Here is a 27357-nt window from a genome sequence, read left to right as displayed (position 1 = left end):
CCTTACATTGTATCAACTCATTTAATCTTCACAATAGCATGGTGGCTGGGGGCCCGGGGAGGACTATTGTAAACCCCATTTTAAAGAAAAGGAAACACAGGCATAGAGCAGCAGAGCTGGGATTACGAACCCAGGCAATTTGGCTTTAGAGACCATACCCTTAACTGTGCTAGAGCATTATCCCAATTTATGTTGATATATTTGTGACTTTATTTCTTCAGCGATTATCTCCCTCGCCAATGCACAGGTCTGCGGGAGCATGGACTGTCTGAAAGGTTCTGAGTTTAGCTTCAAGCACAGTGCCTGGCACATACCATTTGTTGAATAAATGGATCTATCTATATATGTGTGTGTGTGTGTGTATATATATATATTTTATTTTATTTTTTTTGAGATGGAGTTTTGCTCTTGTTGCCCAGGCTGGAGTGCAATGGTGCGATCTCGGCTCACTGCAACCTCCGCCTCCCGGATTCAAGCGATTCTCCTGCCTCAGCCTCCTGAGTAGTTGGGATTACAGGCATGCGCCACCACGCCAAGCTAATTTTGTATTTTTAGTAGAGACGGGGTTTCTCCATGTTGATCAGGCTGATCTTGAACTCCCGACCTCAGGTGATCCGCCCGCTTCGGCCTCCCAAAGTGCTGGGATTACAGGCGTGAGCCACCGCACCTGGCCTACTGGATCAATATCTTTTTAACAAATTCCGCACGGGGAGGAATTTGATGTAGGACTGAATCCCCATATTTTAGAAGCCGCCTTGTCTCTTCTCGCCTCGATTTCCCATCCTGTTAATCAGGAGACTCAGGGTGGGAGGACAAAGCCAGGTGCAAGAGGCGCGAGCGCAGCGACTAGCAAAACGGAGTCGGAAGCTGGAATCTTCAGTTTCCCCCGCTGCATGAGGCACCATGTGCACCACGTGGACTAAAGGAGACACTGTCTTCCCCATTTTGAAGCGGTGTCCAGGCTTCAAGACCCAGATTCCAATTTCTCACTGTGAAGAAGCTCGGGAAAACTGGAAACTGGGGGAAGTGCGCGGGCAGGGATTACCTGGCCCCACGGCCTCTAGGCAGGGGCGGAGTCCGGACCCGGCCGCCGCGGGCCCCGCCCCCAGACGGCGGAAGCCGAGCCCGCCCCCTCCGCCCGGGCCTGGGCGTGTCCCGCAGGCGCACGGCATGCTGGGAAGGCGTCCGCGCGGCGGCCATTTTGTCTTGTCGGCTCCTGTGTATAGGAGGGTTTTCGGCCTGAGAGTGGGCAGAGGAGATTGGCGACGGTGTCGCCCGTGTTTTCGTTGGCGGGTGCCTGGGCTGGTGGGAACAGCCGCCCGAAGGAAGCACCATGATTTCGGCCGCGCAGTTGTTGGATGAGTTAATGGGCCGGGACCGAAACCTAGCCCCAGACGAGAAGCGCAGCAACGTGCGGTGGGACCACGAGAGCGTAAGTCCCGCGGGCCTTGGGCCTGAGGCCGGGCTCCGTGGGGGAGGGGAGCGGGCGCGGGCTGTGGCCCGCCGGGCCGCGGCGCAATGTGGGGCCAGGGCCGCACCGGGGTCGAGCGTCTGATCCGGTGCCCAGGGAGCTAGGAGGGAGGATGGCCCAGGAGGGAGGATGGTGTCCGGACCCGGGGATGGGGGTGATTTGGTTTTGTTGTTCTAGTATCAAGGGGGTCCAGGAGAACCCTTGGCAGAATTGTAAAGCGCCTTGATGAGGCGGGGAAACGCGGGAAAGAAGTATAGCAGCATCTTATTAAATCTAGCGGCTCCGAGGTTTCACCTCATTGTGAAATAGGGAGAAGGGCACATTTTTCTGTAGCTTGGGTTGAACGTATTTAGACTGAAATTTCTGGCTAGGATTCATGGTAAAAATCGTGGCGGTATTTTATTTCAGTAATTACAGCAAGATGCTTATACGGGGAGATAGAAATGTAAAATAAGTAGTTTACTTGTTAGGGGTTACCATGATGATTTACAAATATTGTTCGTTAACAGTATTCTAATAAGTCCCTTATAGAGGCAGCTGTCAAGGTTTTTTCTAAAATATCAAACTCATTTGATGCCCTTAGCCCTGTGAGTAAAGGTAAATATAACCCCAGTTTCACTGGTGAGACTTAAAAGGCTCACCCAAAGTCTTGGCAACTGAGGAAACTAATCTTTGTAGTTAGCTTTCCACAATCCTATGAAACTATTTCTCTGCACATACTGTAACATTTTAAGTATTTTGATCTAGTTTTGAACATGCAGTGTAATGTTTACTTTAGGTCTTACCTGGAGAATAGATACAGAATTTAATTTTACTTTGCGGTTATAATCTAACGTGCTAATTTTAAAACAATTGCTAATCAAAGTATGAAGGAATCGTTCAGGTAATGCATGCTTCTTTAGAAAACTATTTTTTAACTCTTTAAACGTAGGCTTTGGTGAAGGTAAAATTTCTTTTTTGCAGTGTAGGAAAGCACGTTGGTGCTAGATGACTTCTTTTAGTACCTTAAGAAAGAGTAAGTTTGGCTTAAGTTGTGTTGGGGTGCTACCTGATTCCAAAGTAGTATGAAACATTCTTAGAGTAGAATTTATTGTTTTTAAGAGGTAGGTTTTTTGTTTTTGTTTTTAACATGTAGGCTCCCCACACCACTCCCCCCATTTGTCACAGTAGGAGACTAAGGAACTGCTTATCTTGACCATCTTTTGTAGGCATCTTTGTTACAGCGAAGTAACTTAAAAAAAATTTTTTTTAACTACCTACCTCTAACCTTTCAGTCTAAACTTTGCAAAGGTGTTAGGAATAACGCTCAAAATCCTAGGGAAGGTAAAAAACAAACCAAAACATTATGGCGATTCAGCTGATATGCAATAGGATATTTGTGCATTTTGAATTCAAGAGAAAAATGTTTTCCATTGCACTGCTTATCAGTTGGAGCAGCCTTGTATCTCTGCGCCCTTGGCTTTGAACACGTTTTAGAGAAACTGTTTTCTTTCCCGGGGTAATTTGTTGCCAGATTACATTGTATGCGATGGGTTAATGACTCTGCAATGATGAGGCCCTCAGAATAGCAATTTAGGTTTTATGTCATCTCAGCCATAATCTGCTTTGCTTTCAGTTTTAGTACTTTTCACTAATTTTAACTTTCAGTGTTTGTTACTAAATTATTTAATGCCTTAATGACAAATTGCACTTCATTCTAGATTGAAGGATTTCAAATCAGTTACTGGCATTTCAGATTCATATCTGCAGGGAAAATGTTGGTAGTGTTGACCAAAAACAAAGCACGTGGTCTCATCTGAATAAGTGGAATTATTGTGTAATAAAGCTGGGGAAGCTCTTGATATCGTTTCCGGGTCATCTGCGTATTCTTGTACTGTTGGCTGTTAGTACTAAACCTGCAGGGATGGGCAAACACATTATATGCTGAAAAGGATTCACTATCACTATAGTCTGATATTTTAACATATTTTTGCATTCCTATTACATCTGGAAATTTTTCTTGGCCATACTTGCATTAAATGGAAGAAGCCATTTCAGCTGTATTGGGTCCTTGTTTTTTCTTTGGAATAGAGATGAATACCAAAATAAGGAAAGGAAGCAACCATTTATTAAAACGACAGTTGCCGAGGCTTCTGTAGGTATTTAACAGTCAAAATGGTGACTTTACCTTAGTGTTAAAAGTAGTCCCTAGATAGCTGTATTTGACCTGTGGAATTTGTTTTAAATGCAGATTTCTGTACTTCAACGCCTTGAACTCCCCTTCCCAGGGAGTCTGATTCAACAGTCTTGGGGAAGGGTCCCAGTATCTGCATTTTTTTAAATGGCTCCTCTTAGGCATTCTAAAGTTTGTGACCTACTGTTTCCTGACCCATCCTGATTAGTCCTGGGCTTTTAATTGTGCGTATCTGCACAATTAAATCATAATTGGTATTAATTTGGTAGTAGATTCTACTACTGTACTTTTTTCTCCTTTTCATGATGAGTGATATGTGAACCAGCAGCACTTGCGAAGCTCAGTTTCAAGTGAAGGATGCATGTGTGATGCAAAATCATCGACCATTTATTTGTAATGGTGTGTATGTAACCTTCACCAAGGTGTTTTACTAGGGCTAGTGCTTTTACAGGCATTTCCAACTTTGTAGATTGCTACCTCTGGATCTGAGAAACTTTTCAGCTAAAGTCAAATCGAGTTTGATACTGTTTCATGGATTCATTGGTACACCCTCCCACCGTGTGTGTTTGTATTTTGCAATTGTTTGAGATTATTGTTTTGGTGTTTTGCACTAAGCAGTTGCTTGGTTAATCCTAAACAACTACAGTGATGAGGAAAGCATGTGATTGTAACTGACTCCCTAGGGGGAGTACCTTTCAGTGAGGGTTTAATTTCAGTGTTTGCCAGAGAAGGCACTAGTAGCCATATTATCAGAAGATTGTAAGTAAATTGTAAAGTCTGATCTGGAGCTTTTGTTATTTTTTATGTAGCAAGACAGAAATTTTGTAGTTCAAATTGAGGTTTTTATATTCTAGATCTCGACTTGAAAATGAAATTACTTAATTTTGTTAACACTGATTCTAATATCTGAAATGAGTTTTCTTCCATTTATCAAACTCAAGCCTACCCTCCCTTCCATGAAGGTTTGACATGAAGGTTTAATAATTTATGAAGGAAATTGAACTTAATGTTCTTTTCTGAAATCTTTGGAATGTTAGCAGATACTGTCATTGACACTGAAAAATTGTTTAGAAAAGGGAAAACAGCTAAGGCTTCTGTCCACATTTTTTACTTGTAAACTTCTTTTTGCTTTAAAAATGTTCAGAATTTGGGAGTGAAAATCGAAAGCAAAAAAATAGTAATTGTAATGCATGATGGCATCTATTAATATGTATTTTACTAGTTTTCATTCAGAGTCACCAAAATGTTCATAGTAACTTTACTATGTTACAATGGAGTAAGATAGAAAAGTAAGCGTTTTCTACCCCACCCCACCCCACCCCTGCTTTTTTTTTTTTGAGACAGAGTCTCTCTCTGTCGCCCAGGCTGAAGTGTAGTGGCATGATCTTGGCTCACTACAACCGCCATCCCTGGCCTCAGCGTGCGAGTAACTGGGATTGCAGGCGTGCGCCACCACACATGGCTAATTTTTGTATTCTTAGTAGACAGGGTTTCACCATGTTGGCCAGACTGGTCTCAAACTCCTGACCTTAAGTGATCTGCCTACCTCAGTCTCCCAAAGTTGCTGAGGTTACAGGCATGAGCCACTGTGCCCGCCTGGCATTTCCTACCTTACTCCATAGTAACATAGTAAATGTTGGCTTCTCAGAATTGCCAGCAGTCCATGTGTTATATGTGTATGTAATTGCTGTTTGCTTTTCTTCCCAAAACATACAGAATTAGAGTGAATAGTATAATATAATGAACTCCCCATGTACCCATACCCAATTCAGTAATATTAGCACATGGTCAATATTATTTCCTCTGCATCCCTTCCATTATTTTGAAGCAATTCTGTATTTCAGCCTTAAATCCATCATTGTTTATCTGTAAAATAAAGGACTTTTAAAAAAACATAGCCGACCAGGCATGGTGGCTCTCACACCTGTAATCTCAACATTGGGAGGCCAACGCAGGCGGATCGCTTGAGGTCAGGAGTTTGAGACTAGCCTGGCCAACATGGTGAAACCCCGTCTCTACTAAAAAATAAAAAAAAATTAGCTGAGCGAAGTGGTGCATGCCTGTAATCCCAGCTACTCCGGAGGTTGAGGGGGGAGGATCCTTTCAACCCAGGAGGCAGAGGTTGCAGTGAGCTGAGATGGTGCCACCACAGTCCAGCCTGGGCAACAGAGTGACACTCTGTCTCAAAAAAGAAATAGAATAAAATAACCACAATACCATAGTCACACTGAAAATAATAGTAAGGTATTTACTAAATCTTTGGTTGCTTTAGGAAAATGTGTTTGTGTGTCTGTCATTATGTATGTTATTAGACTTGATTTCCTCACAAAAGGAGAAGGTAGCTGAAGTTTGTAACATTGACCTTTTCCTAATACAGTTCTTCATTTTATGAAATATTTTCTCCTCTTCCCTCCCCTCCCCCTGGGATGGAGTCTTGCTCTGTTGCCCAGGCTGGAGTGCAGTGGTGTGATCTCAGCTCTCGGGTTCAAGCGATTCTCCTGCCTCAGCCTCCAGAGTAGGTGGAATTACAGGTGCATGCCACCGTGCCTGGCTAATTTTTGTATTGTGGTAGAGATGGGGTTTCACCATGTTTACCGGGCTGGTCTTGAACTCCTGACAACAAGTGATCCTCCCTAGGCCTCCCAAAGTGCTGGGATTACAGGCGTGAGCCACCGTGCCCAGTCCTTCTCTTCATTTCTTACTAGCAGGTTAGGAACATTGTTGTATTCATTTGTCCAACGAAAAAGTATTGCTCTGCCAGGCGCAGTGGCTCACGTCTGTAATCCTAGCACTTTGCGAGGCTGAGGCGGGTGCATCACCTGAGGTCAGGAGTTTGAGACCAGCCTGGCCAACATGGTGAAACCCCGTCTCTACTAAAAATACAAAAATTAGCCAGGCATGGTGGCGCACGCCTGTAATCCCAGCTACTTGGGAGGCCGAGAAAGGAGAATAGCTTGAACCTGGGAGGTGGAGGTTGCAGTGAGCCGAGATTGTGCCACTGCACTCCAGCCTGTGTGACAGGAGTGAGACTCCATTTAAAAAAAAAAAATGGGCCGGGCGCAGTGGCTCAAGCCTGTAATCCCAGCACTTTGGGAGGCCGAGACGGGCGGATCACGAGGTCAGGAGATCAAGACCATCCTGGCTAACCCGGTGAAACCCCGTCTCTACTAAAAAAATACAAAAATCTAGCCGGGCGAGGTGGCGGGCGCCTGTAGTCCCAGCTACTCGGGAGTCTTGAGGCAGGAGAATGGCGTGAACCCGGGAGGCGGAGCTTGCAGTGAGCTGAGATCTGGCCACTGCACTCCAGCCTGGGCGACAGAGCGAGACTCAGCCTCAAAAAAAAAAAAAAAAAAAAAAAAAAATGTTTTGCCCTTAGGTAGATAACAGCAGGATAGTACAGTTATAGCATTTGGTCCTGAAAGAGCCATCAGGTATTGGTGACAGGAAGGAGTAAATGCACTTTTTTTTTCCCCAGTAGGGATTATTCCAATTGAATGTAAATGCATTTCCATAACAGAATATGATAAATGCCACCATTGGGAAAAGTAAAATTGACCCTTGAACAACACGGGTTTGAGTTGAGTGTGTTCGCTTTGTACGTGGATTTTTTTCAATAAATATATTGGAAAATTTTTGGAGATTTGCAACAATTTGAAAGAACTTGAAGACAAATCACATAGCCTAGAAATATTTTTTAAATTTAAGAAAAGTGCATCACAAATACATAAAATAGATGTATATACTGGTTTATCATTTTCCTACCAGAAAATACATACTAATCATAAAAAGTTAAACTTTATGAAAACTTAAGCACACGGCACATGGTGCCACTAGCCGTCGAGAGAAAGTAAAGATTAATAACTGCACAAAATTAACTATAGTACATACTGTAATACTGTAATAATTTCATAGCCACCTGTTGCTATTACAGTGAGCTCAAGTGTTGCTAGGATCCACTTAAAATGCCCTATGACCTGTGACTCTCAATCTCTGCATGAGCAGTTGGTGTCTATAGTAAATTGCCTATCACAGTAAAAAATGATCCCTTGGTTCTTGTGTATTTTCATTATGTTTATTGCAATACCATATAAACTTCTGGTGTTTTGTTTTTTGTTGTTGTTTGTGAGACAGTCTTGCTTTTGTCACCCAGGCTGGGGTGCAGTGGTGCCATCTCGGCTCACTGCAACCTTTGCTTCTCAGGTTCAAGCAATTCTCATGCCTCAGCCTCCCAAGTAGCTGAGATTACAGGTCTGTACCACCATGTCTGGCTAAGTTTTGTATTTTTAGTAGAGATGGGGTTTTGTCATGTTGGCCAGGCTGGGCTCGAACTCCAGGCCTTAAGTGATCCACCCACGTGCTGGGATTAGAGATGTGAGCCACAGCACCTGGCCTATGTACCATACCATAAACTTTGAATAATGCCCTGAGACCCATACGAGTGCAGCTCCTTTTGGAAGTGCTCCCAAGAAGCAGAAAAGTCATGACAATACAAGAAGTTAAATTGCTTTATATGTACGTAGACTGAGATCTGCACCTGGGGTTGCTGGCATTTTAGGCAATTCATCTTTTGTATACAGATGACCTAAACTTAGGGTATTGATAAACGTAGCACTGTAAATGTGTTTTCACATTTTTTTCTCTAGCTTACTTATAGTTATTTTTTTCCCTAAACATTCTACAATGCACATCTCTAACTTACTTTATTGTAGGAATACAGTATATAGCCAGGCGCGGTGGCTTACGTCTGTAATCCCAGCACTTTGGGAGGCCGAGGTGGGCGGATCACTTGAGGTCAGGAGTTGGAGACCAGCCTGGCCAACATGGTGAAACCCTGTCTCTACTAAAAATAAAAAATTAGCCAGGTGTTGTGGCTGGTGCCTGTAATCCCAACTATTCTGGAGGCTGAGGCAGGAGAATTGCTTGAACCCGGGAGGTGGAGGTTGTAGTGAGCTGAGATCACGTCACTGCGCTCCAGCCTGGTTGACAGAGCGAGACTTTGTCTCAAAAAAAAGAAAAAGAATACAGTATATAGTACATAATTTACAACATATGTGTTAACCAACTGTTAATTTTATAACGCTTCCAGTCAGTTGTAGGCTATTAGTTAAGTTTTGGGGGAGTTAGGGTCAGTAACTCTCTCAGTTGTTATAAAGGAATACCTGAGGCTGGATAATTTATAAAGAAAAGAGGTTTATTTAGTTCAGTTCCACAGGCTGTACAAGAAGCATGATAGCTGGTACCTGTCTGGTGAGGGCCCCAGACTGCTTCCACTCATGGCAGAAGGGGAGCCAGTATGTGCAAAGATGGCATGGCTAGGAGTGCCAGACTCTGTTCAACAACCAATTTTCCAGTCAACTAAGAATGGGAATTCACTGCCACAAGAATGTTTTTTTGGGACCAAACAAAGCATATCCAAACCATAGCAGTGCCCCTAGCTCCCTGAGTTCAAAAGTCAACTGTACAGTGCACACAGGAAAGGAGTGCATAACCCAGACTGGGATGGATACTCAGGAAAGGCCTCTCAGACAAAGTGGTCTTTAAATACAGTTACCTAAAAGATTGGTAGGAATTAGCCTGAGGGAGAGGAGAGAGAAGACACCTTACCAGCCTGAAGGAAGAGCTGGAGAAAAATCAGTGAATTTGGCAAATTTTAAATAGTATTGTAGTGTGTTTGTTTTTGTTGGGTGGGGGAGTGTAGATAGGTAGGCAGGAACTTGGTTTTAAGTAGTTTTTATAAGCCTTGTTAAAAGTTTAGACTTTATTACATTGGGATATAACTGAAGGCTTCTAAGCAGAAGAGAGTTGATGACTAACTGGCTGCTGTGGAAGATTGATTGAAATTTTACTAGAAGTTTGTGTAGGCAATAAATAGTGAATCATGCCTGCAAAGGTACATGTAATAAAATTAAAGGCATGGAAATGAATGTGTGGTCGTGGTATAGCTGAAACATAAAACTATATGTTATCAGGGACATGATTTTTGTTATAAATTCTTTTATTAAAAATTATCTCTTTGGGGGTTTATCTTTAATATAATGAATTGAACTCTTTTAGCTAGAAAGAAAATATGTACTTATAGAATTAAACTGTTAATATTAAGGCAGAAGTGACAAAAGACTACAGCGTGAAAGGTTGTTTTTTTGAAACAGAGCCTTGCTCTGTTGTCTAGGCCGGAGTGCAGAGGCGCGATACCAGCTCACTGCGATCCTCTACCTCCCAGGTTCAAGCGATTCTTGTGCCTCAGTCTCCTGAGTAGCTGGAATTACAGGCGTGTGCCACTATGCTTGGCTAATTTTTTTTTTTTTTTTTTTTTTTTTTTTTTTGAGACGGAGTCTTGCTCTGTCGCCCAGGCTGGAGTGCAGTGGCCGGATCTCGGCTCACTGCAAGTTCCGCCTCCCAGGTTTACGCCATTCTCCTGCCTCAGCCTCCCGAGTAGCTGGGACTACAGGTGCCCGCCACCTCGCCCGGCTAGTTTTTTTGTATTTTTTTAGTAGAGACGGGGTTTCACCGTGTTAGCCAGGATGGTCTCGATCTCCTGACCTCGTGATCCACCTGTCTCAGCCTCCCAAAGTGCTGGGATTAGAGGCTTGAGCCACCGCGCCTGGCCGCTTGGCTAATTTTTGTATTTTTAGTAGAGATGGCATTTTGCCATTTTGGCCAGGTTGGTCTTGAACTCCTGGCTTCAAGTGATCTGCCTGCCTTGGCCTCCCAGAGTGCTAGGATTGCAGGCATGAGCCACTGCACCTGGCTCGTGTTCCTTTTTTTAGCTAATAAAATTTCCAGGTATTCCTGGATTTTAAATTAGTCAATATTTGTGTATATGTGACATTTGAAGTATTCCAGTAATATGTCTATTCCAGTAATAATTCTGTTTCAGAATACAGTAAGTCTTCATTTAATGTTGTTAATGGCTTCTTGGAAACTGTGACTTCAGTTGAAATTACATATAACAAAAGTTTTACCGTATATTAGTTAATATAAAGAAGAGTTAGGTTTCTATGGCACATTTCTGGTTACAAAAACATAACTAAAAAGACCCAAAACATTTCTGACATCAAACATTGAGATAAATTTGAGTTATACATACATTTAAGAAAGATGAATAAAAGTGAGATAATTACCCAGTTTTTGGTGAATCAGTGAGTGATGGCAGTTGTGGTGGTGGATTAAGTCAAGGAATAAATGTTTACAACTTGAACATTGTCAGAAGCACCTCCTACTTCCATTCAGTTACAGCACAATAATAAATTCGGTAAACTCACCAACCACTTTTGGACTACGCTGTTTATTGCATGCATTTGTGTAATTATCATATGCTTTACAAACTGTTATTTGACAATAATTTGTATTCATTCCTTTCCAGCCTCCTTATTCCAGTTCAGGGTGGCGGGTGGCCAGAGCTGATCCCGCTGCCCAGGATGCAAGGCAGGAACTAACCCTGGACAAGCTGCCCTCCCGAACTCACACACCCACACTCACCTACACTGGGACTTAGCCATGCCATGTCACTTACTGTGCACAGCTTTGGGATGTGGAAGGAAACCAGAGTACTGGGAGAAAACCCATACAGACATGGGGAGAACTTGCAGACTCCTACACAGTTAGCCCTAACTGGGAATCTTTTTTTTTTTTTTTTTTTGGCCTCATCACATTATTCAAGGACTTACTGTATATAGTAATTAGGACTGGCTATTTAGATTTTTAAAATTTAAGTCCCTGTCAGTTTTACTGTTTCCAACATGAGTTGTGTTGCCAGTATTTAGATAATCAAAGTATATAGTGAATATAAATACATTATATATATATATATTTTTGGGGGGGAGGACGGGGAGACAGTGTCTGGCTGTGTCACCGAGGCTGGAGCGCAGTGGCACGATCTCGGCTCACTGCAACCTCAACCTCCTGGGCTCGAGCAGTCCTGCCACCCCAGCCTCCCGAGTAGTTGGGACTGTAGGCCCGCAACACCCCTGGCTCATTTTTTTGTATTAGTGGAGATGGGGTCTTGCCATGTTGCCTGGGCTGGTTTCGAACTCTTGAGCTTAAGCCATCCACCTGCCTCAGCCTCCCAAAGTTCTGAGATTACAGGTGTGAGCCACCACTTCCAGTCTATTATCTTTATGATAAGCAGTTTAACAAAAATAGTGCAGACAGGCCAGGAGTTCGAGATCAACCATGGTAAAATCCCATATCTACTAAAAATACAAAAATTAGCCAGGCATGATGGCAGTTGCCCATAATCCCAGCTTGGGAGGCTGAGGCACGAGAATTGCTTGAGCCTGGGAGGTAGAGGTGGTGAGCTGAAATCGAACCACTGCACTCCAGCCTGGGCGACAGTAAGACTCTGTCTCCAAAAAAAAAAAAAGACGTAAAAATAGTACAGAGGGCATTGAAAATATTTGATTAGCTCAAGGGGGAATTGTATTGCTTAGTGTTGGATCTAAGTAGATACAGAAAGACAAAAATCATTAAGATGTCCTTAATGGGCCTGGTGCTGTGGCTCATGCCTGTAATCCCAGCACTTTAGGAGGCTGAGGTGGGCGAATCATTTGAGGTCAGGAGTTCGAGACCAGCCTGGCCAACATGGCTTAACCCCATCTACTAAAAATACAAAAATTAGCCGGGTGTTGTGGTATGCTCCTGTAATCCTAGCTCCTCAGGAGGCTGAGGCAGGAGAATTGCTTGAACCTGGGAGGCGGAGGTTGCATTGAGCCAAGATCGCGCCACTGCACTCCAGCCTGGGCAAGAGAGAGGCTCTGTCTCAAAAAAATAAAAATAAAACTGTTAATGAGATTGAACACTTGTTGTCACTAGTGTTGCCTTAAATTTGTTAAGAGGATAAGTCACGATTATGTAGGTATTTAGAGAGTTTGCGTGGGTATTAATCTGTAATAAGCATTTGTGTCTTTTAGGGATTACTATTAAATGAAGAATGCTAGTATTCCAAAACTTGAGCAGTTGTCATGATTATATCCAAAAGTAAGATAAAAATTCTCTGGGTTTATTCTTTTTTTGAGACAGACTGTCTCTATAGTGGTGCGATCTCAGCTCGCTGCAACCTCTCCCTCCTGGGTTCAAGCAATTCTCCCACTTCAGCCTCCCAAGTAGCTGGGATTACAGGCACTCACCATCATGCCTGGCCAATTTTTCTATTTTTGCAGAGACCAGGTTTCACCGTGTTGGCCAGTCTGGTCTTGAACTCCTGACCTCAGGTGATCCACCCGCCTCCACCTCCCAAAGTGCTGGGATTACAGGCCTGAGCCACCACACCTGGCCTCTCTGGGTTTATTCTTACTATCATTGTTGATGACTTTATTTGAAGCACCCAAATATGTTCTTCCCGTTTTTTCAGATCCCTTGTTAATATTTTTAGTTAAAATCAGACTCTGGAGAGTTGAAAGAAGCAGTCCAGGTAGCTAGTTTATTGCATAGAGTAACAAATAATTTTGATGTACCATTAAATGGTAAAGCAGGAGAGTTGAAGTGGAAGGAACACTCAGAACTGAATTGGGGAAATAGATTCTAGTTTGGATTCTGTAGATACAGCTGGATGCTATCAGGGCAAGTCATGTGGTCTCTAATGGAGTGATTGGACTTGATTAGGTAGCTCCTGGTTAGCCTACAGACAGGCATGTGTTATTTGTTCTACACAGTGCCGAAAAACATGTAAAATAATAATCTGCAGTGGACAGGTCTATGGTAGGTCTACGGAAACCTACCCCCAAAGTCTGAGAGGCTGAAGAAAGAGGCTGACAAATCCAGTTTCTTGGAGACATGTAATAGGAACCTACGAACAGAAGTCAGGTCTGTCTCGGGCAGCTGCTGGTGACAAGACAAGATGACATCTCCCCAGACCCAGGGCTCATGTACCATAGGGAAAGGGTATCTGTGCTTCAGAAGGCATGTGTAGGATAATTACTTATGGGCAAGTTTTATGTTAAGTACACAATCGTCAAAATTGTTTTGACCTAAGGGCAGAATTTACAGTAAGTACGTGTTCTTAACACAGGGAGCAGTAGATAAAATAGAAATCTTAGGGGCATTCCTGGAATTGGAGTTAATCGGAAGTCAGCCTGGCAGTTTAACACCCAAGATGGAGTTGTTTTAGCTTTTACATAAGCCAATACTTTTTTCTTTCAGTTTAGCAAATGTATACAGTTTGATCTTTACAATCCCACTATAAGAAATTTATTACCTCTTTTTTTTATTTAATTGAGTCTTGCTCTTTCACCCAGACTGAAGTGCAGTGGCATGATCACCACTCACTGCAGCCTCAACCTCCTGGGCTCAAATGACCCTTCCACCCTAGCCACCCAAGTAGCTGGAACCCCAGGTGTGTGACACATACCTGGCTAATTGTTTTCTTTTTTTTTTTCCCCCCAGAGACAAGGTCTCACTATGTTGCCCAGGCTAGGCTCAAATGATTCTCCTGCTTTGGCCTCCCAAAGTGCTGGGATTACAGGCATAAGCCATTGGGCCCAGCCTATCTCCTTTTTTTTAATACTGTGAAGAAACCAAGGCAGAATTACGACCCCTGGTTCTTTTTCTTTTTCTTTTTCTTTTTTTTAGACAGGTTACGTTCTGTCACCCTAGCTGGAGTGCAGCGGTGTGATCACAGCACACTGCCACTTCTACCTCCGAGGCTCAAGCAGTCCTCACATCTCAGCCTCCCAAAGTGCTGGGATTACAGGCATGAGCCACCACGCCCCATCAGGTACCCCTGGTTCTTTAGCAGATAAGCAGATTTAAACTGTGCCATGTTGCAGTGTACCTATTTCATGTGCTGAGAGAGTCAGGAGGGACCGTAGAGATGTGTCTATTTGTTTTTGTTTTAATGGTGAACCTGTCTGAGGATCATAGACATTGTGTCTTGCCTAGCTTAAATTTACGGAATGCTTACATTGGTCATGAGGCCGATAGAAGTCCTATTAAAAACAATAAAATTAATCTTTAAATAGAATCATCTCCAAAACCCTAGAATATATTACTGTAAAAATGGGAAATAGAAATGAAATGTTTATAAGTAAAGATTAAATTAACAATAATAGTAAAACTTTCTCTTTTTTTTTGAGGCGGAGTCTCGCTCTATCACCCAGGCTGGAGTGCAGTGGCCGGCTCACTGCAAGCTCTGCCCGCTCCCCGCCCCGCCCCGCCACCATTCACGCCCCGCCCCGCCACCATTCACGCCATTATCCTGCCTCAGCCTCCTGAGTATCTGGGACTACAGGCGCCCGCCACCACACCCGGCTAATTTGTTGTCTTTTTAGTAGAGACGGAGTTTCACCGTGTTAGCCAGGATGGTCTCGATCTCCTAACCTCGTGATCCTCCCGTCTCAGCCTCCGGAAGTGCTGGGATTACAGGTGGGAGCCACCATGCCCGGCCAATTCATAGTAAAACTTTCATGTCTGTGAGGATGGCACACAAAATTTAGTTTTTAAATTATTTTACAACCATACAGTTTATGGCTATAAATTATAGCAGATTTTGGCAATAACTTTTACTAAATATAGTTGTGTGAAATTTTTGGGTCTTCAAGGTTAATATAATTGAAAGGCTAGGTCACAGTAAAAGTGGCATAATGGTTGCCATATCCTCCCTCCCCCAAATGAAAGAAATTCTCAAAGAAATCTTTTTTAAAATTGAGTATTGGCCTTGGTATTTTGTTGTGATGCACTTAAAGTGAACACAAAGTTGAACAAAATGGATGTTTTGAGGTCAGGAGTTCAAGACCAGCCTACAACGTGGTGAAACCCTGTCTGTACTAAAAATACAAAAACTAGCTGGCCATGGTGGCACATACCTGTAATTCCAGCTACTTTGGAGGCTGAGGCAGAAGAAGTGCTTGAACCTGGGAGGCAGAGTTTGCAGTGGGCTGAAATGGCACCACTGCACTCCAGCCTGGGCAACAGAGTGAGTAAGACTGTGTTTCAAAAAATTATATAATGATAATCCACCTAGTAACAGTGAAGTTTTGTGTGAAGGAAAGGTGATATTTTGGATTTACATGGTTTGTAGTGTTATAAAATTAAATTCGGGATAGAGCAGTTTTGGAATATATCTGAAGGAGTTACAAAAGTACCAGTGGGAGAGAATTAAACATTGGTTTTATGTTAATAGTTTTTCCCCATACCATGGGAACCCACCAAGAGTCTACTGTGTTGGCATGTATGAAAATATCCAGTGACTAGGAGCAGTGGCTCATGCCTGTAACCCCAACACTTTGGGAGGCGGAGGTGGGAGAATTGCTTGGAGCCAGGAGTTTGAGACCAACTTGGGCAATGTAGCAAGACCCCATCTTTCCAAATATATTTGAAAATTTGCCAGGCATGGTACTTGCACCTGTAGTTGTAGTTACTTGGGAGGCTGGTGTGTTAAGGATCTTCTAAGCAAAAAGATGGAGCCGAATTGCTTTAAATGAGTGTTATCTGTGATTTAGATGGTTATTTCCAAATCCTAATTTGTAAGTAGGCCCTAATCTACGAAAGAGTTGAAATGATAAGAATAGTGTAAGAGTTTTTAAAAATATAAAAATTGCCCTTTATTTTGGGATGTCTTTCCTATATTTGTTTTTGCTACTGAGGGGTCAGCAGGTGGTGATTAAAAATAGATAATAGAAAATACTAGTAATACAAGTACTGCATATTTTTTCTTCTATCGAAATTCAGGAGTCTGAAAGTCACTAATTTACCTAATATGATTCAACAAATGAAATTCTTATATTGGTTGAAGCATACATACCTCAAGAAATGAGAAAATAGTTATTTGGCACCCTTCTCCAGTACAGTTTTAAAACCAAGCAATTTTTTAAGTACCTTTGTTTTTCTTTACTAGGTTTGTAAATATTATCTCTGTGGTTTTTGTCCTGCGGAATTGTTCACAAATACACGTTCCGATCTTGGTAAGTGAATTTTCTGTGTAACTTTTATCAAATTTATGATATTTAAAATGTTGAATAGGAGTAGTGAGAGGAAAAAAAACTGGTTCTTTATAATTCTGTAAAGTTTTTTCTTAAAAGATTTACTAATAAGTAATTTCTTACTTGGTTTAGATATTTGAATGTATTAATAAATGTCAGTCTGATTAAACATGGTGGCTTAATTAAACATACATGTCTATTTCCACTCCCTCCCAAAACTCCACTTAAATGAAAAAAGTTTTAAAAAGATGTGTATGGAAGAGGAGATAACGTTAGAGATGTCAGCAAATTTTTGGAAGATGACAAGTGGATGGAGGAGTAGCAGCAAACGCAACAGAGCAGAACAACCTGTACCCTAAAAGCCTGCAGAAGGGGATACTAAACAGAAGCGAGTGTTTGATCAGCAGAACCCTGGACAGGCTCAGGATTTGGAGGCACCAGGTACCACAGAAGGCAGGGTTGAGTCATGGGGCTGAAAATGAGAGAGATTAGTCTGTAGTCTAGTTCAGGGTTTCTCAGCCTTGACATTGTTGACATTTTGAGCCAGTTTTGGAGGGGGCTTTTCATGCATTGTGGGATGTTTAGCAACATCCCTGCCTTTACCCACTAGATAACCAGTAGCACCCCCTGTTGTGACACCCAAAAATGTCTTCAGACATTGCCAGATGTCCCCAGGATGCAAAATTGCCACTAGTGTAGGCGGTCCTGTGCATCTGTTGATCTTACTCTCCCACCCATAGACCCCAGGAGAAGAGAGGGTTATTTTCAGGAGAAATTGGGCTAGAGAGACTAGTTTATCTGAACCACAAAACAGAAAAAATGATTGACAATTTCCTCATTTCTCTCAAGGATGGTACATAACCAGGATCAATCTGGATATATAAAAGAAGTCAATTCATTATGTACAATGTTTGCCTTAGAGCATTAGGAGCGTATTAAGGCAGGACCAGTCTAGATCTTGAGATTTCAGACACAGCAGGGGCAGTAGTAAGTAAAAAAAAAAAAAGAAATGTAAAAGAGAGTAAATGAATCTATATTTTTATTGGTGGGGCTCTCCTCTGCCCTGTTCCTAGAAGGAAACAGCCAGATGTTTTTCCCCAGGCAGAAGAAAAGAGGATTCTTCTCTAGAGAAAGTGAACAGTTCCTGAGAAGTGATCTCTACAGGTACTGACCCTTGGGGAATCTCTTAAAAGAAAGTCTTACTGCCTGGTTTTCCTATGATAAAGCCCATTCATGAGCTGACAAACCCTGCCTAATCCCTACTAACTTCCAGTCAGATTTTGGAAGTGTCTTTTTAAAAAATTAGTTGCCTGCCAAGGACCACCAGCCAGACGTTCGAAGAAAGCCTTCAACACAAGAGATTAAGAAAACCAACAGAGAAAGAAGAATTTAGTGGAATTGGAGATAATGGGGAAAGCAGAGAGAGATTCCTCAAAATCTTAAGAAATTTAGTATCTTCAGAGACATATGAGAAGATACTATATTCATCAGCAATAATAGGATGCCATAAAGAGGGAACTTGTGGGAAAAGTTTGGAAAACAGTTTTTGAAAAACAGCTCTTAGAAATTAAAGCTGGAGAAATAGAAAGAAAATCGCCGGAAAGATTTGAAAATTAAATTGAGGACGTTTACTGGAATGTTGGGCAGTATGACAGAAGGATTTTTTAAAAACTTAGTCCAGGAACTGTACTACCAACTTAATAGTTGTGGACAGAATAAAAGCAGAGGGAATTGCTTAAGAAAAAAAATTTGCAGTACTAAAGAATATTCATCTTTAGGTTGAGCAGGCCCTACAGGTGATCAGGACAGTGAATGAAAAAGATCCATACCTAGGCATACCCCTGTAAAATTTTAGAACGTAGGGGTGGTGGGGGTGAGTGTAGGTCACAGAATTATGAATCAGAATGGCCTAAGACTGGTCAGGAACAATGGGGAAAGTTGAAGACATTGGAGAAACATCCTCAGGGTGCTGAGTGAAAATGTGTCTACCAGGCTTAGCTATGTAGCCAAACATCAAAATATGAGGGGAAAAAAGACATTTTCAGAAATACAGGGTCTCAACAGATTTATCTCCCATGGACTTTTTCTCAGGAAACTCTACCAAAACGTGTCCATAAACTGAGAAAGAGGAAAGAAAAAACAAGAGATCCAGTAATTCTTATCTACTGCAGAGCAGGAAAGGAATTCATCAGGATAATAGTTCTATAGTGAGCTTAGAAAATAAGTATCCCAGATTGAAGTAAGGCAGAAGGCCCATGGAAGAAAATGAAACTGATGATCTGATGTATTTTGACTCATATGTGAAATTAGTATTGAGATAGTTTCTATAGCTGAGTTGAAGTGTTTGAGAAGAATTTGAAAATATAGAGAAAAAACTAGGCTCATACCTGTAATCCCAGCACTTTTGAAGGCAAAGGAGGGCAGATCACTTGAGGTTAGGACTTCGAGAACAGCTTGGCCAACAGGGTGAAATCCTCTCTCTACTAAAAATACAAAAAAATTACCCAGCCGTGGTGGTGGGTGCCTGCAATCCCAGCTACTTGGGAGGTTGAGGCAGGAGAATCCCTTGAACCCAGTAGGCGGAAGTTGCAGTGAGCCAAGATTGCGCCGCTGCACTGCAGCCTGGGTGACAGAGCGTGACTCTGTCTCAAAAAAAAAAAAAAAACACATCAGAAGTGTCTCATAATGCACCTTTGTTTGGCCTGACAGTGAATAGTATTTGCAGAATATAAACACTAAGTGTTTATTTATCCCAAAATTTTGATGTCTAGGATTGATAAATAGCAAAATAAGCATAGAATTTTAAAAGATGGAGGTAAATTCAAGAAGAAATAGAGAAGAGTTAAGATAATTGCTTTTTAGAGGTGGGAAGAAGTAGGAGTTGGGTACTAGTCTAGTGCTATTTGACTTTATATACAGATTTGAAAATAATAAAGTCAGCAATGGTTCAGTTCAGTGTCTATCCCCATCAGTTTTCTTGAGTGGCAATAAAGAACAATTTCCTTTCACCTTCACTCCTTTTCTCTCTCGCTCCCTTACTTCTCTTTTAACCATATATGGTTGCTATCCATTATATGGACTTTGAAGACTGAGCAGATCAGTTTTATGTCCTATTTGGTTATAATGCTTCATGATTCAGTAGGATCAATTTAGATGTCTACAAACTACTCAGTGATAAAGTAAATCCTTTTTCTTTTTAAAAAGAAAAATAACTTTTTGTTTTTGGCAAGAAACGGTTGCTAATAATCACGGATAATTTATACAATTGTATTTTTCCCCCAGGTCCATGTGAAAAAATTCATGATGAAAATCTACGAAAACAGTAAGTTATTTTGGTTGTCATTTCCCTCCCAGTTATTATTTGGTTTAAGGGGGACAAGGGTTGAGGAATAATTGGAATTAATTGTAAAATGAGAGTCTGAGAGAAGTCCAGTCACTGGCTAGGGGTAGTAAGAAACTTCTATCTTACTGCAACCTCCGCCTCCCGGGTTTAAGTGATTCTCCTGCCTCAACCTCCTGAGTAGCTGGGATTACAGGTGCCCACCACCATGCCTGGCTAATATTTTGTATTTTTAGTAGAGACAGGGTTTCACCATGTTGGCCAGGCTGGTCTCAAACTACTGACCTCAAGTGATCCACCCACCTCGGCCTCCAAAAGTGCTGGGTTTACCGGTGTGAGCCACCGTGGCCAGCCCCAATTTTATACATGAGACTTGTGTCCCAGGTCCAGGGTCATAGATCCAGTACAGTGGTAACGCTAGTGGTTAAACCCCTGTGTAAAGCTCTGTGGTGAGGGGCAGTCAGAAAGGCACTTCAAATACACCTGGTTTACCCTGCAGCCTAAATGCAGTAGTCATTGAGGCTAGTTAAGATAGAATATTTGAGTTGTAATGGATGAAGATTTGGAAATGAATACTTGTTTATTTTCATGTTACCAGGTATGAGAAGAGCTCTCGTTTCATGAAAGTTGGCTATGAGAGAGATTTTTTGCGATACTTGCAGAGCTTACTTGCAGAAGTAGAACGTAGGATCAGACGAGGCCATGCTCGTTTGGCATTATCTCAAAACCAGCAGTCTTCTGGGGTAAGTGAAATCAATTCAGTCTTTGTAAAGGGTCCTTGTTTTCTGGAGATTCAGAGACCTCTCTAATATTTTTGAAACTTGTCTTCTTTTCATTACTTTCTTCTTTTAAAATGATATGAAACTTACAAGGCATTCATTTTTTCCAGTCTTTCTTAGCAAACATAACATTGATTTTGCTAAACATAAGATTTTTCTTTCTTTTTTTCTTGAGGCCAAGATTTTTCTCTTAAATAGTAGTAACTGACAATATGTGATTGACCACCAGAAGTTGAAGATAATTGAATTACTGTCCTTTCAATTAAGCATTTTAATTATTAAATAGAAATATTATGTATGATATGTGCGAGTTTGCATGTTTATCTTTGTTTTCAACTTGTTGGTAATACGTTTTATTGTCTTCAACAGGCCGCTGGCCCAACAGGCAAAAATGAAGAAAAAATTCAGGTTTTAACAGACAAAATCGATGTACTTCTGCAACAGGTGAGAATTGTATGCATTAATGTCAGGAAATATTTGAAACAGACGTGTAACCAGCAAAAATACAGGGATGGGCCAGGCATGATAACTCATGTGTATAATCCCAGCACTTTGGGAGGCCGAGGCGGGAGGATTGCTTGAGCCCAAGAGTTTGAGACCAGCCTGGGCAACAAAGTGAGACCCAGTCTCTACAGAAATTAGCCAGGTGTGATGATGTGCACCTGTGGTCCCAGCTACACAGGAGGCCGAGGCAGGAGAATTGCTTAAGCCTAAGAGGGTGAGGCTGCAGTAAGACATGTCTGCGCCACTGCACTCCAGCCTGGGCAATGGAGTGAGACCTTGTCTTGTGTGTGTGTGTACATGTATGTATATCTGTATATAAAAGGACAACAAATATGAAGATGCTCAACATTATTAGTCGTTAGGGAAATACAGATTAAAACTATAATCAAATACCTATTTGACACCTATTAGAATAGCTAAAATTAAACTGATCATACCAGCTATTGGCAAGGATGTGAGCCAACTGGAACTGGGATATGATACTGTACAACCACTTTGGAAAAAATAGTCTCATTTTTTTCTTTCTTTCATATTCCTGCAGATCATATTGGAATCTGTTTTGTTGTCGTTGTTACTGTTTTTTTAAGACAATCTCGCTTTGTCACCCATGCTGCAGTGCAGTGGCGCGATCTCAGCTCACTGCAACCTCTACCTCCCAGGTTCAAGTGATTCTCCTGCCTCAGCCTCCCGAGTAGCTGGGATTACAGGTGTGCGCCACCATCCTCGGCTAATTGTATTTTTAATAGACATGGGGTTTCAGCGTGCTGGCCAAGCTGGTCTCAAATTCCTGACCTCAAGTAATTTACCCACCTTGGCCTTCCAAAGTTTTGAGATTACAGGTGTAAGCCACTGTGCCTGGCCCTGGAGTCTGTTTCTTAAAAAGTTAAAAATGTACCATGAGCCATTCTCCCACATATTTATCCAAGATAAATGAAAACGTACATCTACACAAAGATTTACACTCCAGTGTTCATGAGTGCTGTATTAATAATAGCACTAAAAAAAACAAAAAAAAAACCCAGACTGGAATCAATTAAAATATCCGTCAGCAGGTGAGTGGATAATTACATCATGATGTATCCACCTGTCAGTAATGAAAAGGAATTAACTACATGAGACAGTATGAATAAATCTTAAAATAATTAGGCTGAGTGAAAGAAGCCAGACAAAAAAGGAATATAGACTCTGGCTCTATATAAAATTTTAGAAAACGCATATTTACCTATAGTGACAGAAAGCAGATCTGTGGTTGCCTGGGGATTGTGTTTGGGATTGAGGCTGGAGGAGGTACTGAAAAGAGTAGGTGGCTGACACCTATAATACAAGCACTTTGGGAGGCCGAGGTGGGAGGATTGCTTGAGCTCAGTAGTTAAAGACCAGCCTGGGCAACATAGTGAGAGGCTGTCTCTGTCTCTCTCCTTTTGTTTTTGAGACAGAGTCTCATGTCATCACCTAGGCTGGAGTGCAGTGGCATGATCTCGGCTCACTGCAGCCTCCACCTCCTGGGTTCAAGTGATTCTCCTGCCTCAGTCTCCCCAGTAACTGGGATTACAGGTGCCCGCTGCCATGCCTGGCTAATCTTTTTTTTTGTATTTTTAATAGAGATGGGATTTCAACATGTTGGCCAGGCTGGTCTTGAACTCCTGACTTCAGGTGATCTGCCCACCTTGGCCTCCCAAAGTGCTTGAATTACAGGCCTGAGCCACCATGTCCAGCCGAAAGTGCATTTTTCTTAACACATCAGTTATACTTTATTGAAGTATAAAAAAAACTAGGATGAATTAAACCCAAAGAGGCTTTTGTAAATAAAACCAAACAAAAAGATGCATAAAACCACTAATGAACCATGGGGAAAAAAGGAAATAGTTGGATTTGAAAGAAATCTTAACTGTTTTTTTCCCCCACTCTTCTAAGATTGAAGAATTAGGGTCTGAAGGAAAAGTAGAAGAAGCCCAGGGGATGATGAAATTAGTTGAACAATTAAAAGAAGAGAGAGAACTGCTTAGGTCCACAACCTCGGTAAGTAAACCTTATTTCACATTATCTCACCTGTCTGTTAACAGTTAGTAGGAACTCATTTTTATCTGAGAACCTTTGAAAATTATTCTGATGTTCTAAACTTAGAGTCAGCACAATTTGTAGGCCACAAGGTCTGTGGCAGCTACTAAGCTCTGCCTTTGTGCAGTATGCAAGCAACTTTAGATAGGACAAGAAACAAATGGGTGTAGTTGTATCCCAATAAAATGTTAGAAAAAGGCCTGCCTGGCTTGCCAATCACTGCCTTAAACCATAAATTTCCATATGAACCTGGTTTTATTTTCATTTTTGTTGTAATAAATTATTCAGTACATACTTATATCTGTTAAAAATTAATACACCCTTAAAATATCTTATTATTTTAATTGAAGAATAGAATATATGTGTTTCAGATACTATTGATTGCAGAATATAATTGGTCATTGGTTCCTCCATATTGAATAGGATGTGTTCAGATTATAGTCAATGTGCTTAGTTCCTTAATTAGTTTTGTGTATGGACATCATATCCCTTGACCCTAAGCAAGGAATGAATTCATACTAAAATAGGTGGCTTTCTGAAAAGTGGTTTAAATTTTGTAAGGTAATGTGTGTGTTGAACATTGAACAGTGGGTCTCAACATTTTTTCTGGGTGATTCAGCAAGTTAGTTGCTGTTGCCTTAAACGTTCCTCTTTAAAAGTTGACCACTTATAGCCCAGTATTACTGATTTGGGGAAATGGGAAAGAGCAATTCACACACATTAGAAATCTTTTCTAAATGTTGAGTACTTTCTTGAGATTTGTTTCTCTTCCTCAGATGTTCTTGTAACTGATTTATCATTTTAGACAATTGAAAGTTTTGCTGCACAAGAAAAACAAATGGAAGTTTGTGAAGTGTGTGGAGCCTTTTTAATAGTAGGAGATGCCCAGTCCCGGGTAGATGACCATTTGATGGGAAAACAACACATGGGCTATGCCAAAATTAAAGCTACTGTAGAAGAATTAAAAGTAAGTTTTTTTGTTTGTTTGTTTTGAGGCAAATTCTTGCTCTGTCACCTAGAGTGCAGTGACGTGATCTCAGCTCACTATCACCTCCACCTCCCAGGTTTAAGCAATTCTCATGCCCCAGCCTCCTGAGTAGCTGGGAGTACAGGCATGTGCCACCAGGTCTGGCTAATTTTTGTTTTTTGTTTGTTTGTTTTGTTTTTGAGACAATCTCACTTTGTCACCCAGGCTGGAGTACAGTGGCATGATCTCACCGCAACCTCCACCTCTGGGGTTCAAGCAATTCTCATGCCTCAGCTTCCCGAGTAGTTGGGATTACAGGCATACACTACCATGCCCGGCTGATTTTTGTGCTTTTTTAATAGAGACGGGGTTTTGCCCTGTTGGCCAGGCTGGTCTTGAACTCCTGCCTCAGGTGATCCGCCCTCCTCAGCCTCCCAAAGTGTTGAGCCACTGCACTCGGCCAACGTTAAGTTTCTTCTAAAGATACGTTTTAGCTATTTTAAAAAAAATTATTTTAGCTATAGCTACAGCTTTCAGCTATCACTAGCTATAGATAAAAATAACTATATTTTAATATGGCTTAAATGGAGTTATGACCCTCTTATTGATATTTTCCTATGTGTAATTATTTGAAGCATTGTGAGTTCCTGTGAATTTTTGCTGTTTATCGAACTATGAAAGCACTTGATTTTCTTAACTCTTGAGTGCCAGAAATTTGGGAAGAATATATCCTGAGGATTTAGACAACTAATACCTTGTGTATGTACATGGTGTTGGAATGTCTACATTTCCCTTAAGGGCATCAATTCCATAAGTTGGTCTACAGATTACTTCACATTAGTTGACCATTGTTAGTTACATTTGTATAAGAATCCAACTTGATTTTTCTAGGAGAAGTTAAGGAAAAGAACCGAAGAACCTGATCGTGATGAGCGTCTAAAAAAGGAGAAGCAAGAAAGAGAAGAAAGAGAAAAAGAACGGGAGAGAGAAAGGGAAGAAAGAGAAAGGAAAAGACGAAGGGAAGAGGAAGAAAGAGAAAAAGAAAGGGCTCGTGACAGAGAAAGAAGAAAGAGAAGTCGTTCACGAAGTAGACACTCAAGCCGAACATCAGACAGAAGATGCAGCAGGTCTCGGGACCACAAAAGGTCACGAAGTAGAGAAAGAAGGCGAAGCAGGTATATATGGAACATCTAAGACTGATGTCCAGCTCATAATGAGTGTACAATAACAATAATAATTACTAGTATGATTCCTCAGAATGGTAGTTGGGAAAGTCTTAAGCATCTTTAAGTGATAGAATGGGTTGTGAGAGCATAATCAGTGAATAAAATAGTTCCATTTTCGGGGCAAGTTCTGTGCTATTTCCCACCTGTCTAGGAAATTTCACACAATCTTTTTACAGTTAGCGTACCTGATGGTCTCTTAAGTGCTTGTCTTACTCATTCCAAGAAATAAAATATGAAATCAGCCATACTGTTTTAATTATAACTACAAATTGAAGAAGAGTCTTAAAGAGCACAACGATAACCATCTTAGCACTATTGGAGATAAATTTAGAAATATTTTCAATAATTTTTAGTTCTTAAGATTTCTAATGTAAATAGTTTTAGAGGGTAAGTTTTGCTTAGTCTTGTTAATTAATAATATCTGCTTTAAGGCCTTTACTCATTGTAATACTGGCTGAAGTTGCCTTTTGGTTTTTTATTAAGAAGTAGAGATCGACGAAGAAGCAGAAGCCATGATCGATCAGAAAGAAAACATAGATCTCGAAGTCGGGATCGAAGAAGATCAAAAAGCCGGGATCGAAAGTCATATAAGCACAGGAGCAAAAGTCGGGACAGAGAACAAGATAGAAAATCCAAGGAGAAAGGTTAGTTTATATGAGAATTCAGTTCATTAAGAAACTGTTTTCACACCCTAATCGCCCCACTCACTTTTCTTCAGACACAGGCAAAGATCCATTTCATACATACTCCTTTTCACTTTGAGGAACGCCATTGAGTAGGAGACAGGCATTCTTTCCCCCTCTCCTACTTAGATTTGTGAAAATGACAGTTTATCTGGTGTTTTGATGTTAAACCGCATCTTTCAGTTGATAACCTGAAGGTTTTTCATGTAGATTCTTTTAGGTATTATATTAACTTTCAGGGTTATTAGGCGTAGGATTGTATTACCTTGGTTGTTGGCTACCTTTTTTTTTTCTTCACACTGCAGTGTTTCATAATGTGTCTTACAAAGTAAGTACATTGTTGCATTAGTCTTCATTTGTAGCATTCATTTAAGTTAGTAGTTAACATCTAAGTCGCTGGAAGTTGAATTGCTTATATGTATCTTAACCATGTTTTCAGTGGGATCAATATGCTCTTTCCCCTCTTTTTCTTTTTCTTTTTCTTTTCTTTTCTTTTCTTTTTTTTTTTTTTGTGGCATCCCATTAGCTGATGTACTGTGCTGTTAGCACTTTTAATGGACTTCTTAATTTTGTGTGGAATGTTTTCACAAGAATATTCTCATCTAACTTAGCCTTTATTGGAAGATAATTCTGTTAACCATTAGGCTCTCCTTTCTGAATTTTGTGTTCTCCAGATTTCTTTTAGTGTCTTATTTTGCACTGAATGAGCTGTTGTGCTTTGCATGGTTTTAGGAATGAGAGAAGGGGCCTATTTCTGATTTTCTCAGCTCTCCTTGTTTCATTTCATTCTACCTGTCTCCATGTTTAATCACCAGCATAATATATGTGCTGCTATTTAGGTTTATTATACTAGTCTTTTATATGTTGTTTATTATATCCTTCAATAGAACTGTCCTGGTTTTTTGTTTTTGTTTTTCCTCTAGACTCAGCTAGAACTAGCGGCACAAACCATGGATATATTTTTTGGCCTCTGCTTTTGTTTTCTTAAAATAAGCACACAGTCTTTTTCTGAAATATTTAACATATATTGGCTTTTTCTGTAATGTGGGAAAATGTTGAAAACTTACTGCCAGACGTGCTAGTGTTTGCCATTCAAGTTGAGAACTTGCTTCTCTGATTCAAAAGGCAATTGCTACAATGGGTTAACTGATTTAACATTAGATTTAAGAATGTTTTACCCAATCTTTTTGCAAGACTTTCTGTGTAATTTATTTTTGGGTTGAGAGGTCAACTCTCAAGAGC

The 27357-nt window shown here is 41.0% G+C and overlaps 1 protein-coding gene across 10 annotated transcripts in view; it reads left to right on the top strand.

The window, feature by feature from the left end:
• The first annotated feature begins 1175 nt into the window (after window positions 1-1175).
• The window catches only part of LUC7L3 (LUC7 like 3 pre-mRNA splicing factor), a 30881-nt gene continuing 4699 nt past the window's right edge, over window positions 1176-27357 (top strand). For 5 of the 10 annotated variants that reach the window (XM_008011470.3, XM_008011469.3, XM_008011465.3 and 2 more), the window contains exons 1-9: window positions 1176-1432; window positions 16474-16540; window positions 19841-19880; window positions 20497-20641; window positions 21047-21121; window positions 23096-23200; window positions 24045-24206; window positions 25098-25381; window positions 25916-26076. In XM_008011470.3, the coding sequence (XP_008009661.1) occupies window positions 1334-1432; window positions 16474-16540; window positions 19841-19880; window positions 20497-20641; window positions 21047-21121; window positions 23096-23200; window positions 24045-24206; window positions 25098-25381; window positions 25916-26076 (1138 nt within the window). In that variant the 5' untranslated portion in view covers window positions 1176-1333. Of the gene's footprint in view, window positions 1433-16473; window positions 16541-16870; window positions 17000-17631; window positions 17723-19840; window positions 19881-20496; window positions 20642-21046; window positions 21122-23095; window positions 23201-24044; window positions 24207-25097; window positions 25382-25915; window positions 26077-27357 lie in introns of those variants that run through there. The other 5 variants (XM_008011466.3, XM_073004943.1, XM_073004944.1 and 2 more) reach the window with 4 other exon arrangements.

Source organism: Chlorocebus sabaeus, chromosome 16 (assembly GCF_047675955.1).
Source record: "Chlorocebus sabaeus isolate Y175 chromosome 16, mChlSab1.0.hap1, whole genome shotgun sequence".
Taxonomy (NCBI): domain Eukaryota; kingdom Metazoa; phylum Chordata; class Mammalia; order Primates; family Cercopithecidae; genus Chlorocebus; species Chlorocebus sabaeus.
This window is presented reverse-complemented; position numbering and strand designations above follow the sequence as displayed.